The sequence below is a fragment of the Zootoca vivipara genome, chromosome Z2, assembly GCF_965207765.1.
Source record: "Zootoca vivipara chromosome Z2, rZooViv2.hap1.1, whole genome shotgun sequence".
Lineage (NCBI taxonomy): Eukaryota > Metazoa > Chordata > Lepidosauria > Squamata > Lacertidae > Zootoca > Zootoca vivipara.
The window spans coordinates 46,954,631-46,971,069 of NC_142585.1; the positions used below are offsets into that span (position 1 = coordinate 46,954,631).

General features: G+C 45.7%; 1 protein-coding gene across 2 annotated transcripts in view; it reads right to left on the minus strand.

The window, feature by feature from the left end:
• Positions 1–16,439, minus strand: part of LOC118084239 (uncharacterized) — a 281,031-nt gene that overhangs the window by 165,157 nt on the left and 99,435 nt on the right. For both annotated transcript variants that reach the window (XM_060270659.2, XM_060270658.2), the window contains exons 13-14: positions 12,809–12,862; positions 2,415–2,459 (exon numbers count right to left, since the gene is read on the minus strand). In XM_060270659.2, the coding sequence (XP_060126642.2) occupies positions 2,415–2,459; positions 12,809–12,862 (99 nt within the window). The remainder of the gene's footprint in view (positions 1–2,414; positions 2,460–12,808; positions 12,863–16,439) is intronic.

Sequence of the window (16,439 nt, forward strand, 5' to 3'; positions counted from 1 at the left end):
GCCATGTTTAAATATAGAAAAGGATGTCATATAGAGGTGGGAGAAAGGTTGTTTTCTGCTGCTCCAGAGAAGTGGACACGGAGCAATGGATTCAATCTACAAGAAATAAGATTCCACCTCAACATTAGGAAGAACTTCCTGACAGTAAGAGCTGTTCGGCAGTGGAACTTGGTACCAAGGAGTGGGGTGGATTCTCCTTCTTTGGAGATCTTTAAGCGGAGGCTTGACAGGCATATGTCAAGATTGCTTTGATGGTGTTTCCTGCTTGGCAGGGGGTTGGACTGGATGGCCCTTGTGGTCTCTTCCAACTCTAGGATTCTATTATTCTATGAGTGCAGTGCTGGGAATTGTAGTTCAGAGGGCAAACCAAAGCTCACAGGACTCTTTGGGTGGCGGAGTTGGTGTGCTTTAAATGCATGGTGTGTTATTGCAGCAGTCTCAGCTGCTTCCTGCATGTAGGAGGGGCACCTGCTACGTAGCCTCCTCCTTCTCCCACCCCAGCAAAGGTAACTCAGTGCTGGTGTTTTCACCCATTGTGTCAACACTGCAGCTTTAACACGGACCCGCCCAGCAAGGGTAGCAGATTAAATCAAGTTACAGGTAGGTAGCCGTGTTGGTCTGGCGTAGTCAAAACAAAGCACTTTAGAGACCAACTCAGTTTGTCATAGGTAGGAGCTTTCGTGTGCAGGCACACTTCTTCAGATACACTGAAACAAAACTCACCAGACCCTTATGTATAGTCAGAGGGTGGGGAGGGGTATTACTCAGAAGGGTGATTGGCTGATAGGAGTGGTAAACCTGTTGATGACTGTTAACGACTGCAATTGGTCTTGCAGGAAAAAGCAAGGGGGCAGATGGCTAAAGAAAGCTTGATCCTGTATAATGAGATAAGAATCCTATGTCCTTATTGAGACCAGGTCTCTCCATGGTTTGAAGCTTGGTAATGAGTTGCAATTCAGCAACTTCTCTTTCCAGTCTGTTTCTGAAATTCTTTTGTAGTAAGACAGCTATTTTGAGATCTTGTATAGAATGTCCTGGGAGATTGAAGTGTTCTCCTACCGGTTTCTCTGTCTTGTGATTCCTGATGTCAGATTTATGTTCATTGATCCTTTGGCGTAGGGTTTGGCCTGTTTGTCCAATATAGAGAGCTGAAGGGCACCGTTGGCATTTGATGGCATACACAATGTTAGAAGATGAGCAATTCAATAGTCCTGAGATGGTATGTTGGATGTTGTTGGGGCCAGTGATGGTGTTGTCTGGGTGTATGTGGTAGCAAAGTTGGCATCTGGGTTTATTGCAGGCTCTGGTACCAGTGTCCCTGTTACGTCTGGTGGTGGTATTATTGTGGGTGAGGAGTTGTTTAAGATTGGGTGGCTGCCTGTAGGCAATGAAAGGTCTTCCTCCCAGAGCTTGAGAAAGGGAGCTGTCATTGTCCAGAAGAGGCTGTAGATCTCTGATGATGCGTTGTACTGTTTTAACTTGGGAGCTGTATGTGATAATTAGTGGTGTTCTGTTATTTCCTTTTTTGGGTCTGTCTTGCAGCAAGTTCTTTCTGGGTATCAGTCTGGCTCTGTTGATCTGTTGTTTAACTCCATCGGGTGGATATTTTTGTTCTAAAAAGGTTTGCTGTAGATCTCTTAGGGGAGAGTCTCTGTCTGTTGAATTGGAACAGATGCGGCTGTAACGTATGGCCTGGCTGTATACAATGGATTGTATGTTTGGGATGGCACCCTTCTGAATAATACCCACACCCCCACGCTCTTCTCCTTGCCAACATAGGTCTGTATAGTTGAAGCTATGGTTTTCCCAGTAGTGATGTATGGAACTGAGAGCTGGACCATCAAGAAGGCTGATCGCCGAAGAATTGATGCTTTTGAATTATGGTGCTGGAGGAGACTCTTGAGAGTCCCATGGACTGCAAGAAGATCAAACCTATCCATTCTGAAGGAAATCAGCCCTGAGTGCTCACTGGAAGGACAGATCCTGGAGCTGAGGCTCCAAGACTTTGGCCACCTCATGAGAAGAGAAGACTCCCTGGAAAAGCCCCTGATGTTGGGAAAGATGGAGGGCACAAGGAGAAGGGGAGGAGAAGGGAGGAGATGGTTGGACAGTGTTCTCGAAGCTACGAACATGAGTTTGACCAAACTGCGGGAGGCAGTGGAAGACAGGAGTGCCTGACCTGCTCTGGTCCATGGGGTCACGAAGAGTCAGAGACGACTAAACGACTAAACAACTACATGACAAACTTAGTTGGTCTCTAAGGTGCTACTGGAAGGATTTTTTTATTTTGCTTTGATTAAATCAACACAGTGCATTTCCACAAGGCTCTGAGTGGTGCCTTGGAAAAAATTCAAAATAGGCAGCAGCGCTCCAGAGCCCCAGATGAAAAGCGCTCCTGTCTTTACCGTACTTACAATGAGTCCGTCAACTCCCGCAGGACCAGGGGCTCCCACATCTCCCTAAAAGGAAAGAAGGAGGAACACAGTTAACAGGCTTTTTGTCAGCACAAGTGGAGATTCTTCCCTCCACACACCCCAACTACAAACATAGCAGTAGCCGGCAGGCTCCTAATTGCAAAAAATTGGAAAAGCTGAAAAGTTCTGAGTATAGAAGATTGGCTCATGAAATTAACAAATTCTAAAAATTTAGCAATGAAAGTGGGATTTAGAATGAAAGGGTTAAGTGAAGAAAAAGCAGGGTAGGATTGGGAATTATTGAAATCATATTGAAAGAAACAGATCGAGAACGCGAATCTTATAGCAGAGGTATGAAGGGCACAAATTCAAAAAGGAAAAGGAAAAGATTACTAGAATCAAGGATGCAATTGATCAAGGTAATATAAATCAGTATATAGGAGAGGCTGGAAGTCACAAGGGGTGGAGGGGGGTGAATTTTTCTAGCGTTGTTCAATCTTAAGATATTTTTTGTTATAGCGTTAATTTTGATTATTATCATTTAATATTATTATATATATGAATCTAAGTTATGTTATTTTTATGTATACGGTAGTGGTACATCTACTTACGAATAACTCTACTTCCGAATGTTTCTACTTCCGAATGGAGCTCCCTCTGCCATCTTGGATGTGGTTTAGATAGGATTTTTTCTACTTACGAATTTTTAGATAGGGTTGCTTCGACTTACGAATTTTTTCTCTCAATGTATTCCTATGGGATTCGACTTACAATTTTTTTCGACTTATGAATGTGCGTTTAGAACGCATTAAATTCGTAAGTAGAGGTACACTGTATATGATTTGGATTTAATATTATTTCATTATTTATTTCATTATTTGTTTTGTTATATCGTTAATTTTGATTATGATCATTTAATATTATGATATATATTAATCTAAGTTATGTTATTTATATATATATATGATTCGGGTTTAATATTATTTCATTATTTGTTTTGTTATATCGTTAATTTTGATTATTATCATTTAATATTATTATATATATATATGAATCTAAGTTATGTTATTTTTACGTATATAGGATTCGGATTTAATATTATTTCATGATTTATTTCATTATTTGTTTTGTTGTATCGTTAATTTTGATTATTATCATTTAATATTATGAATATGAATCTAAGTTATGTTAATTTTATGTATATAGGATTCGGATTTAATATTATTTCATTATGTGTTTTGTTATATATTGTTGTTTGAGATGTGTTTTGTTTTTTTAATGTTTGAGATTTTGTTATGTTGAATGTTATGTTATGTTTTCTTTCATTAGGTCGTGTCGATTATGTTCGTGTCCTTTTCTTTTCATGTATGTTTTTTAAGAAGGAAAATAAATAAAGAATAATAATGATAATAAAAAACATAGAAGAAGAAGTGTCTCCGTGCGGCGAGGGCTGCAGGGGAAGGAAGGGTTAAGCGTGCGCCGTGGGCAATCTAGAGCTTCCATCTTCAGCAAGCTTGTCAATAAGAGAGACCTCCTTGGGAGACACAAGGCTGCTTGTTCAAGACCAGCTTTCCTCCCCGCCTCCCCCAAAAGTGGGACAGGAGAGAAGAAGGATTTCACTGTGTGCTTTCGGAAAGGGGGGGCGGGGAGCGGAGCAAGAGAAGGGTGCCGGACAAGGAAAGAAAGAAAGAGAATTTTCCACCGTCACTTTTCTCTTTCCCACCTACAAAAATCCAGCACAAACCTCTGCCTCGCTCACCTCAAAACCAGCCCTGTGGCTAAGAACAGACACGACCGCTCCCATTTTACAGATGGATGAACTACCCCTGTTTCCCCCCTTTTAAATACGTAGTCACAAAGTAAGCCATGGCAGGGTTTTGAAGCATTTGAGAAATAGAAGACATACCCCGAAAATAAGCCATACTTCCGCGCTGCGGAAACTCACAGAGTCACTCCATGTGGCCGGCACTGCAGGAGCGCGATCAGCTGGGAAGCGGCGCTCCAAGAGGGCCACTTAAGAGCTGATTGCACTCCCGCCTTGCTGGCTGCATCCCCGCGCTCTGCCTTCTCGTCCACCGCCATCCCTGCCGCTTCCGTGCTTGCCGCCACCGCTGGGCTCACTGCTTCTTCCTTGCCTGGCCCGGCCAAGGAGCTTGGAGCGCCCTGCAGTGGCGGGCGGAGCGCCTGAGCCAGTGGCCTCTGCATGGCCCAGCCAAGGACGCCTGCCGCCCCGCCACCTGGAAGCGGTGGCTGCTGCAGCGCCGAGGACTCAAGAGAGCCCAGGAGCGCCCTGAGCCATAAAAACCGTACTGGTAATAATAATAAAAAAGACATCCCACCGAAAGTAAGCCACCCTGTGTTTTTTTGAAGATAACAAGTTATAAGACGGTGTCTTAAAAAGGGGAAACACGATAAGGCTGAGAGCAGGGCCGTTTTAGCACAGCCAGTGCCGTGGCACAAAGATCCCTTTCTCAAAATTTAGAGCTTCACCACCAGCGGCACGGCATGGAGGAGGCTGGCATGGTGTCGGGACCAGCAAGAGCCGCTTGGGCGCTGTGTGCCCGCTGGTGGCGAAGCTTGACTAAGCAGAGCCCGCCATGAGAAAAGGGAGAAGGAGGCACGGCACGGCACGTTGAAGAAGACTGGGCCCAAGACAGAACCTGGTGGCACTCCAGCAGAAGGAGCTGAGCGCTTTGAATCCAGTGCTCGACTCGGCTCGGCTCGGTTCGGTTCCCATCTTTTCTTCCTTTGTGCGTCCCAAGCCGGGTGGGAGGAGGGAGGTGTGGGCGGAGGCTGTTCAGTGGAGGCGCCACCAGGCCCGCGCTCCCCTCGTGCCTCCGGAGAGCTGCCTGAAGCCACTGAGTTCGGGGCCCCTTCTGCGTCCCTGATGGTCAGGCGCCCTGGCGCCTTGCACCACCCAGCCCGGGCCTAGGGATGGCCCTGGAGGCGCCCTCTCCACTCGCTCACTTTTTATTTTTTCTATTTTCTATTTTTTCTATTTTCTACTTTTTATTTTTATTTATTCATTTATTTATTTTATTTTTTATTCCACTTTTATTTTTTCTAAAAAAGGTCAACAACTCTGGGAAATTGGGGGGGGGGGCGCCGCCGGCAGAAGGTAATCTCACGTAGGGCACAAAAAACTCTAGCACCAGTCTTGGGCATGGGTTGTATCCAGTGTTAGTTCTACTCAGAGTAGACCCACTGAACTGAATGGTCACAGCTGACAGATTCATTAATTTCAGGTTGGTCTACTTTGACTATTAGAATCATAGAGTTGAAACAGACCACAAGGGTCATCCAGTACATCCAGTCCAAGAAAGAAGATTCCACCTCAACATTAGGAAGAACTTCCTAACAGTAAGAGCTGTTCAGCAGTGGAATTTGCTGCTAAGAAGTGTGGTGGAGTCTCCTTCTTTGGAGGTCTTTAAGCAGAGGCTTGACAGGCATATGTCAAGAACGCTTTGATGCTGTTTCCTGCTTGGCAGGGGGTTGGACAGGATGGCCCTTGCGGTCTCTTCCAAGTCTATGATTCTATGGAATAGCATGGAGGATGGCATGACTAGCTATTCGGCTGGAGCAGGGACCATGAGCGCTCTGTGCTGCATCCATTTCTAAAATCTCTCCAAACGCTTTCCACGAAGAGAGAGAAGTACAGAAAGGGGCTGGGGGTGTGGGAGGAGACTGCCCCAAGCCAATCTGAGGTAAGCAGTACAAGCCACCCAAATTCAGTGGCACGGGAAGAAACAGTCAAGAGCCCAAAGTGTGTATCAAAATCTGGAAGCAGGTGAAAGGACAGAAACGTGGGATCCACAACTGTGTTTTCCACATACATTCCTCCCAGCAGACCTCAGAATCTGTTCCCTGGGTGTCCTTTGCTGGAATTTGCTCGGTCTGTGACACTTTCCTTGACCCCACCAAACGTCTCTTCAAACAAGCCAAAGCTTTCCCCTTTCATTCTGTGCACTAAGTGTTTTGAGTGGGGGGAGGAAATCTAAAAAGGCCAAAGGAAAGTATGCTTTTCCGCTGGGGAATTAATATTGCAGGACTCTGGATTCTCCGGATATCCCAGGCAGAGATTTGAAAAAGTGACCTAGAGCTCCGAGCCAGATTCACGTTGAGCCCCATGAAATCTGCTTAGCCCCTGCCAGCCTGAGCGATGGTCTGGGGTGATGGGAGCCCAACAACATCTGGAGAGCCACAGATCCTATGCCCCTCTTTCAGAATGAGCCCAATATGTTGCTGGGAATAAAAGAGGACCTGCATGCAACTGGACCAGATGACTGGAGACATTCCAAAAAGGCAGCTAGTGTTTTCTTCCTACAACACAGCTTTGTCTTCCTCAGCTTGACACGCTCCTTATACCCTGAACTTCAGCACCCGTAATCCTGGTCCATTTTGCATGCTGGCTGGAGCTGAGGGGAGTTGAGAGTCCAACCACACCTGAAAGGGTTTTGGGTTGGGGTAGACAGTCAGTTCATGGGAAGGGTCATAGCTCTATGGCAGTGCATCTGCCGTGCAACCAGAAGGTCCATGTTCAATCCCCAGTGGCATCTCCAGGAAGGTTTTGGAGAGAGACTCCCGAGAGAATTACAAGCCTGGTAGATGACGGGAACGCTGTGGATGTGGCCTATCTTGATTTCAGCAAGGCCTTTGACAAGGTGCCCCATGATATTCTTGTAAAGAAGCTGGTAAAATGCAGGCTAGACAATGCTCCCATTCAGTGGATTTGTAACTGGCTGACTGACCGAACCCAAAGGGTGCTCATCAATGGCTCCTCCTCATCCTGGAGAGTAGTGACTAGTGGGGTGCCACAGGGTTCTGTCTTGGGCCCAGAGGACAGGATCACACTTCAAAATGACCTTAACAGGTTAGAGAACTGGGCCAAAGCAAACAAGATGAATTTGAACAGGGAGAAATGTAAAGTACAGTGGTGCCTCACTAGACGAATTTAATTCGTTCCACGGGTCTATTCTTATAATGAAAAATTTGTCTAGCAAATCCCATAGGAATGCATTGAATATTGTTTTTTTTTTAAAAAAAGTTGCCCATAGGAACGCATTAATTGAATTTCAATGCATTCCTATGGGAAACCGCGATTTGCTAGACGAATTTTTCGTAAAACGAATTTGTCTAGCGAGGCAACCTCCGCTAGAAAAATCCTTTCTTTAAGCAAAAATTTTGTCTTACGGGGCGTTTGTTAAGCGAGGCACCACTGTACTACACTTGGGCAAGAGAAATGAAAGGCACAAATACAGGATGGGAGACACCTGGCTTGAGAGCAGTACATGTGAAAAGGATCTAGGAGTCCTGGTAGACCACAAACTTGACATGAGTCAGCAGTGTGATGCAGCAGCTAAAAAAGCCAATGCAATTCTGGGCTGCATCAATAGGAGCATCTAGATCAAGGGAAGTAATAGTACCACTGTATTCTGCTCTGGTCAGACCTCACCTGGAGTACTGTGTCCAGTTCTGGGCACCACAGTTCAAGGAGGATACTGACAAGCTGGAACGTGTCCAGAAGAGGGCAACCAAAATGGTCAAAGGCCTGGAAACGATGCCTTATGAGGAATGGCTTAGGGTGATATGATAGCCATGTTCAAATATATCAAAGGATGTGATATAGAGGAGGGAGAAAGGTTGTTTTCTGCTGCTCCAGAGATGTGGACACGGAGCAAATGGATTCAAACTACAAGAAAAAAGATTCCACCTCAACATTAGGAAGAACTTCCTGATAGTAAGAGCTGTTCAGCAGTGGAATTTGCTACCAAGGAGTGTGGTGGGGTCTCCTTCTTTGGAGGTATTTAAGCAGAGGCTTGACAGGCATATGTCAAGAATGCTTTGATGGTGTTTCCTGCTTGGTGGGGGTTGGACTGGATGGCCCTTGTGGTCTCTTTCAACTCTGATTCTATGATTCTATGATTCCATGACCTGAAATCGCAGAATCCTAGAATTGTAGAGTTGGAAGCTACCCCGAGTGTCATCTAGTCCAACCCCCTGCAATGCAGGAATCTAAACTAAAGGATCCCTGACAGCTTCCTCTGTTCCTGTACCAATTTAAAAACCTAATGGCACACCCACCCACCTCTATGGCTTATCACAAGATAAATGGTGATGTGGACAAACGCTGCCAACTGTAGTTCAAAGGCTCACCACATGAGGGAGTTGATGTGTGTTTGATCTGTTTTTAGTTTGTTGTTGAGTTTAATTCTTTTCATTATTAAGAATTATTATTTTATTATTATTATTCTTGGGAGAATCCAGCGACCAGTCTGGCTGAGTGCATTCATTCTAGGGCAGGGTAGGTCCATCGGCCATGATGTCTGGGGCTGATGGAAGTTGCAGTTCAATGGCATCTGGAGAGACCCCTTTTGCCACAGAGGTACCCTCCAGATGCTGTTGGACTCCAGCTCCCATAAGCCCCTGGTCTAGGGCCTGAAGGTACTTTACTTTGACTTACACAGGACCTTCACTGCCTTCACAAGGAAGTGCATAAAAAGGCTCCTGCTTCCAGTTAGAACCTCACTGAAGCAACATGGTGTTTTCCTGAACCCTGGCACACTCCTGGAAATCTTCAGTCCTGACGTCTTATTCACTCCGCTATCCTATCTGCTGGTTTGCCCTGTAGTCCAGGCTTGCTCTTTGGTCCTGACTAATGGCTAATCTCATGGTCCATGGCTCCTCTCAGGCTGCTGCCCACAGTGGCTCACTCTTAGTGTTCATAGAATCATAGAGTTGGAAGAGATCACAAGGGCCATCCAGTCCAACCCCGTGCCAAGCAGGAAACACCATCAAAGCATTCCTGACCTCGGTCCTGTGTACCCGAAGGAGCGTCTCCACCCCCATCGTTCTGCCCGGACACTGAGATCCAGCGCCGAGGGCCTTCTGGCGGTTCCCTCCCTGCGAGAAGCAAAGCTACAGGGAACCAGGCAGAGGGCCTTCTCGGTAGTGGCACCCGCCCTGTGGAACGTCCTCCCATCAGAAGTCAAGGAGATCAACAACTACCTGACATTTAGAAAACACCTAAAGGCAGCCCTGTTTAGGGAAGTTTTTAATCTGTGCTATTTGAATGTATTTTGCTATTTGTTGGAAGCCGCCCAGAGTGGTGGGGGAAACCCAGCCAGATGGGCGGGGTATAAATAAATAAATAAATAAATAAATAAATAATACACCCCTGATTGTGCTGAACGGCTTGTGGGTTTCCCAGAGGCAGCTGGAGGTTGGGCACTGTGGGAAAAGATTGTAGAGCAGGCGGGTCAGCCCTTGGTCTGCTCCAACAGGTCCCTTCTAATTGACCGGAACTCCTACCCTTTAATTCTCACACAAGCAGCCAGAATTGAAGGGCATATGCTGTGTCGAAAGCAAGCAATTTTTACGCATTTTATCTCTGCTCTGACAACTGGGCAAACTGCTGGGCAGCTGTTCTACTTAAAACAAACACACACACACACGAATGCACGAAGGAAAATCATTTGAAAGAGAATTTTGAGGATAGGGAGAGTTAAAAGCAACGTTTAGGAAGGGCTGGGGAAAGCAATATGCTGGTCCAAGGCATCTTTTCTGCTGACAATGCAGATTTTTTAAAAAAGGAATAAAAGGAAAGGGGGCATTCCTGGCCTGCTTCGATAGAAGGGGATAGGTTGAGCAAGAAATTGTATGGTGAGGTGACCAGGCGTGGTCCTCTGAATTTTGAGTTTTTCAAATATTAAATCCACTTCTCCACATTTCTGCAACAATTTGCATTTTTTTAAAAAATCCTCCTGAAAAATTATCCAGCATTTCCATGCAAACTTATCCTAATACAGTGGAACCTCGGTTTATGAACACCTCGGTTTACGAATTTTCAGTTTACGAACGCCGCGGACCCATCTGGAATGTATTAATCCACTTTCTATTACTTTCAATTGGAAAGTTCACTTCAGGTTAAGTATGCTTCAGTTTAAGTACTTTCCATTACTTTCAATGGGAAAGTTAGCTTCAGTTTATGAACGCTTCAGTTTATGAAAAGACTTCTGGAACCAATTGTGTTCATAAACCGAGGTACCACTGTACAGCGGTACCTCGCAAGACGAATGCCCTGCAAGATGAATTCTTCACAAGACAAATGCGTCTTGCGATCTGATGGTGACTCGCAAGACGAATTCGTTTTGCGAAAAATTCGTCTTGCGAATCGTGGTTTCCCATACGAATGCACTGAAATTTAATTAATGCATTCCTATGGGCAAAAAAAGAAATTTCAATGCATTCCTATGGGAAACTGCGATTTGCAAGATGAATTTTTCGCAAAACGAATTTGTCTTGCGAGTCACCACTTTATACTCATTTTTCTATGCAGCTTTGCAGATTTCCCCAGATATTTTTTTTTGTTTGTATGTCATTTTCTCTAATGCATTCATTTCAGGCATACTTCCCCCTAACCTATGCAGTTTTGCAAACACTGGCTGGACAATTTGGAGAAGTGCAAATTTCAAAGAACCGCTATGTTTTCATTCACATTTGGTTTTGGAAAGTGCAGATTTCATAGATTTCCATTGAAATGAGAACCGAATCACATTTCTCTTCAATCCTTAAGGGGACCAAAGGTAAACACTGCAAAAACAACTAGGTTGTAAGGTTATTTCTGAGAGATTACAGAAGAAGCCAAAACAAGATTTAAAAAATCCTTCCAGTAGCACCTTAGAGACCATCTAAGTTTGTCATAGGTATGAGCTTTCGTGTGCATGCACACTTCTTCAGATACCAGACATACAGGTAGCCTTATATCAAAGCTGAAAGCTATTTAAGTGTACTCAGTGTCACTACAATGCAATTCAATCCTATCAGGGTTTTGTAAAAGGCTAATGGCTTCATAGTACGCTACCTTTGCACACCTTCGCCAGAACCAAGGTTTTAAGGGCTTGAGGGCATCCTGAGGAAGTTTGCAGATGACACCAAATTGGGAGGGGTGGCTAATACCCCAGAGGACAGGATCACACTTCCAAATGACCTGAACAGATTAGACAACTGGGCCAAAGCAAACAAGATGAATTTTGGTTACAGGTAGGTAGCCGTGTTGGTCTGGATCGAAGTAAAATAAAAAAATTCCTTCAGTAGCACCTTAAAGACCAACTAAGTTTTTATTTTGGTATGAGCTTTCGTGTGCATGCACACTTCTTCAGATACAGTGAAATGGAAGTTTCCAGGCACTTATGTAGAGAAGGGGTGGGGAGGGGTGGGGATGGGGAGGGGGGATCACTCAGAAGGGTGGTGGAAATGGGTGATTGACTGACTGATAGCTGTTGATGACTGCAAACGACTGCAAATGGTTTTGCATGAAAAAGCAAGGGTTGAGATGGCTGAAGATCGCTTATCATGTATAATGAGATAAGAACCCGATATCTCTGTTCAAACCAGGTCCCTCCATGGTTTTGAGCTTGGTGATAAGTTGCAATTAAAAGATGAATTTTAACAAGGAGAAATGTAAAGCACTACACTTGGGCAAAAAAAATGAAAGGCACAAATACAGGGTGGGAGACACCTGGCTTGAGAGCAGTACATGTGAAAAGGATCTAGGAGTCTTGGTAGACTACAAACTTGACATGAGTAAACAGTGTGATGCAGCAGCTCAAAAAGCCAATGCAATTCTGGGCTGCATCAAAAGGAGTATAGCATCTAGACCAGGCATCCCCAAACTGCAGCCCTCCAGATGTTTTGGCCTAAAACTCCCACGATCCCTAGTTAACAGGACCAGTGGTCAGGGGTGATGGGAATTGTAGTCCAAAACATCTGGAGGGCCAAAGTCTGGAGGTGTTTCCTGCTTGGCAGGGGATTGGATTGGACGGCCCTTGTGGTCTCTTCCAACTCTAGGATTCTATGATTCTCACTATACCAACAGGGAGGAGGGGGATTCGATTTTATGCAGAGCAGTTATACTCATGAGAATACCCACTGAAATTAAGGCACCTAACTTAGTAATATCCACCAGTTTCGATGGGTCTACTTTTAATGAGGGTGAAAGAGGAGAGCGCAAAATATGGTCTGAAGCTCAACATCTAAAAACCCAAGATCATGGCCACTGGTTCATCTTGTTTGCTTTGGCCCAGTTGTTTAATGTGTTAAGGTCATTTGGAAGTGTGATCCTGTCCTCTGGGGTATTAGCCACCCCTCCCAATTTGGTGCCGTCTGCAAACTTGCTCAGGATGCCCTCAATCCCGTCATCCAAGTCATTGATAAAGATGTTGAATAAGACTGGGCCCAAGACAGAACCCTGTGGCACCCCCCTAGTCACTTCTCTCCAGGATGAGGAGGAGCCATTGATGATTCCAAGGGGCCAATCCCGAACAGCAAACAGGCTGCCTCCCAAAGAGACCCGCAAAAGAAAACAAAAACCAGGAGAGAAACTTTTGCCAACTTACTGGGTTGCCGTCAATGCCCGGAGGTCCTCGTTCTCCAAGATCACCAGGAAAGCCCTGAGGAGCAGTAAGTGGTGGGAGTGAGAGAGAGAGAAAGAAAGAAAGAAAGAGAAAGACGGGGAGGAGGGGGGAAACCCTTTGGTTACAAAGTAGGACAATGCAATGGATATGCAGGTGGTAAATATGAGACGTTAAAATCCTGCCTCTTTTTGCTCAAGTCCAAAAAGCTGTCTTGAGAAGGAAAAGTTCCTGTGTACCATTTATTGCTGATCTATATATATATAAATGGTGAAGCTGCATGTGTGTTCTTCCCCACTTTTCTCCCACAAGCACTTACCTGATCGTCCTGAAATTTGGCCACAACCTCAGAGTCACATGTGAGCAGGTCATCATGCACTTACACTGACCAGCTGACACACCTAAGCCAGGTTAAAACCTGGATTTGTGGTCCAAGAAATGGCGCCCTCCAGTGGACATTCAACGAACAGCGGACAAACATACTCCCACAATAGGGTGGGTCATAAAAAAATAATAATTCGAAAATGTTTCATCCCTTGATCTTATCTCAGGCGTATGGTATAAACATAGTCAGATTTCAAATTTGGGACAAATTGGTTAATATTTAGACTCTGCTCCTACAGATGCAGCTCTGGGGGACGCGGCGGCCTTGGCCGCTGCTCCGGGCCAGGCGCGCACCGGCGACATCCTGGCACAGCGCCATGATACGTCTTGGTGAGGCGGAGGACGGGCGCTTGCTCCCCGATGGTGGAGGCGCGGGGAAAGGAGGAAGCGGCGCTCGGCGGCAGGGAAAGGGGAGGCTGTTGGCAAAGCTGCGCAGCTCCCCCACTCGCTGGGGCGCCCCTGAGAGGCTGACGCCCTGCACAACGCGCCACTAGCCCCAATAGGAAAGACGGCTCTGAAACTATGATTTAAATCAAGCCTTACTGACAAGTGATTTAAAGCGTAATTTGAATCATGATTTAAATCAGTTTGATTGAAATCAAATCCCCCCTACCACGGCTGCCCAGCTCCAACACCCAGAGCACTTCAGGATCCAGCCCTCTCCTCCATGACATCGCCATGGGGCTCATGGCACAAAGCAAGTTTCTTCTGAGAGGTGTCTCACAACCACGGATCGGGTTCAGATAATCATTAGGATGATGAGGATTTAAAAAGGGCAGACATGGTGTCATGATGACAGAGGCAGTCCAAATGGACTGAAACAAGAGGCAAGTCTCAATATGCTGTTGTGAGAATTTTAAGGTTTTATATATATATAATAATTATTCATAAACATGTACATAAATGTAACAAGCAAACAGGACAGGAAGACAGGCCTGAAAACCATTTTGATTCTCCCAGGACGACCAGGTGTTTCTCTGCAAGGAGAGAAGGGGGGTGAGCAGGGACGTACCCAGGATCAAAACCGCCTGCTTCTCGGGAGAAAAGCAATGACAAACCTAGACAGCATCTTAAAAAGCAGACACATCACCTTGCCGACAAAGGTCCGTCTAGTTCAAGCTATGGTTTTCCCAGTAGTGATGTATGGAAGTGAGAGCTGGACCATCAAGACCTCCTTCTTTGGAGGTCTTTAAGCAGAGGCTTGACAGGCATATGTCAAGAATGCTTGGGTGGTGTTTCCTGCTTGGCAGGGGGTTGGACTGGATGGCCCTTGTGGTCTCTTCCAACTCTATGATTCTATGAATTGATCCTGAATGTGGCCACTGTTGCTTTCAGCCCAGGCAAAAACTCCTTTGAGCTTCTGCACTACTTCAAATATCCTATCTGGCTGTGCCCCGTTCTACTCTGACCTCCTCCATCCACTCTGACAAGGCTTCTTCTACTCAAAGAGCAGCCTGCCAAGCAGGATGCAGCCAACATAAGCTTTAGGGGCCGGTTGTTGATTTGATTCATTCTCCCTCTATCTCCCCCATGCTAACTATCTGCATTCAATGAATCCTGAACTTGATCTCTCTCCCTCCCTCCCACTTGGTTAAAAAATGGTTTGATTTGCAAATTATGAGCCCTCGGGGAGCATCTACTGGGCACCAGCTCACCTGACTGGAGCCAGCTGGAAGGCACCGCCTTTCTCAGACAAGACTAGAGGGTTGGGTAGCTCGAGGAACGGCAGGGTTGGGCCAAAAGGAAAATAAAAATCCTAGTTTTGGAGAAGGAGCCAAACGGCTGGAAGGATCGCCAGGACTATTTGAGGCTTCTGCCAGCTAACTCTCCTTTACTCTAGCGGAGAAAAGAGTTTAACAGAACCTACTGTGTTTCCCCTTTTTTTAAGACACCGTCATAATAATAATAATAATAATAATAATAATAATAATAATAATAATAATTTATTATTTATACCTCGCCCATCTGGCTGGGTTTCCCCAGCCACTCTGGGTGGCTTCCAATAGAAAAATGAAATAAAATAAAATAATCTATTAAACATTAAAAGCCTCCCTAAACAGGGCTGCCTTCAGAGGTCTTCTAAATATCTGGTAGCTGTTTTTTTTTCCTTTGACATCTGATGGGAGGGCGTTCCACAGGGCGGGTGCCACTACCGAGAAGGCCCTCTGCCTGGTTCCCTGCAACTTGGCTTCTCGCAGTGAAGGAACCACCAGAAGGCCCTCAGTGCTGGATCTCAGTGCCCAAGCAGAATGATGGGGGTGGAGACGCTCCTTCAGGTATACTGGACCGAGGCCATTTAGGGCTTTCAAGGTCAGCACCAGCACTTTGAACTGTGCTCGGAAACATACTGGGAGCCAATGTACATCTTTCAAGACCGGTGTTATGTGGTCCCGGCAGCCGCTCCCAGTCACCAGTCTAGCTGCCACATTCTGGATTAATTGGAGTTTCTGGGTCACCTTCAAAGGTAGCCCCACGTAGACCGCATTGCAGTAGTCCAAGCCAAGTCTCTTCCAGTAGATAAGCTTCAATAATTCTCAATGGCCACAAGTCAGTCTTTGAAAGTAACATGCATAGGCATGGAAGCATTTGATGAAAGTTGCTGAGCTGTCAAGAAACCAGGTAGCTCAGGGTGGCTAAATGTTAATTGTGCTCAGAACTGTCAGATGCTTCAATTTCAGTCCAACGACAGAGTGGGGTGGGGAGGTGTTTCAAAAACAATGTTTTAGGCATCAGAAACAGCTGTGGGATCTGGTTAAGTTGTTGTTGTTGTTGTTTAGTCGTTTGGTCGTGTCCGACTCTTCGTGACCCCATGGACCAGAGCACGCCAGGCACTCCTGTCTTCCACTGCCTCCCGCAGTTTGGTCAAACTCATCTTGGTGGCTTCGAGAACACTGTCCAGCCATCTCGTCCTCTGTCGTCCCCTTCTCCTTGTGCCCTCCATCTTTCCCAACATCAGGGGAGTCTTCTCTTCTCATGAGGTGGCCAAAGTCTTGGAGCCTCAGCTTCAGAATCTGTCCTTCCAGTGAGCACTCAGGGCTGATTTCCTTCAGAATGGATAGGTTTGATCTTCTTGCAGTCCATGGGACTCTCAAGAGTCTCCTCCAGCACCACAATTCAAAAGCATCAATTCTTCGGCGATCAGCCTTCTTTATGGTCCAGCTCTCATTTCCATACATCACTACTGGGAAAACCATAGCTTTAACTAGACGGACCTTTGTCGGCAAGGTGATGC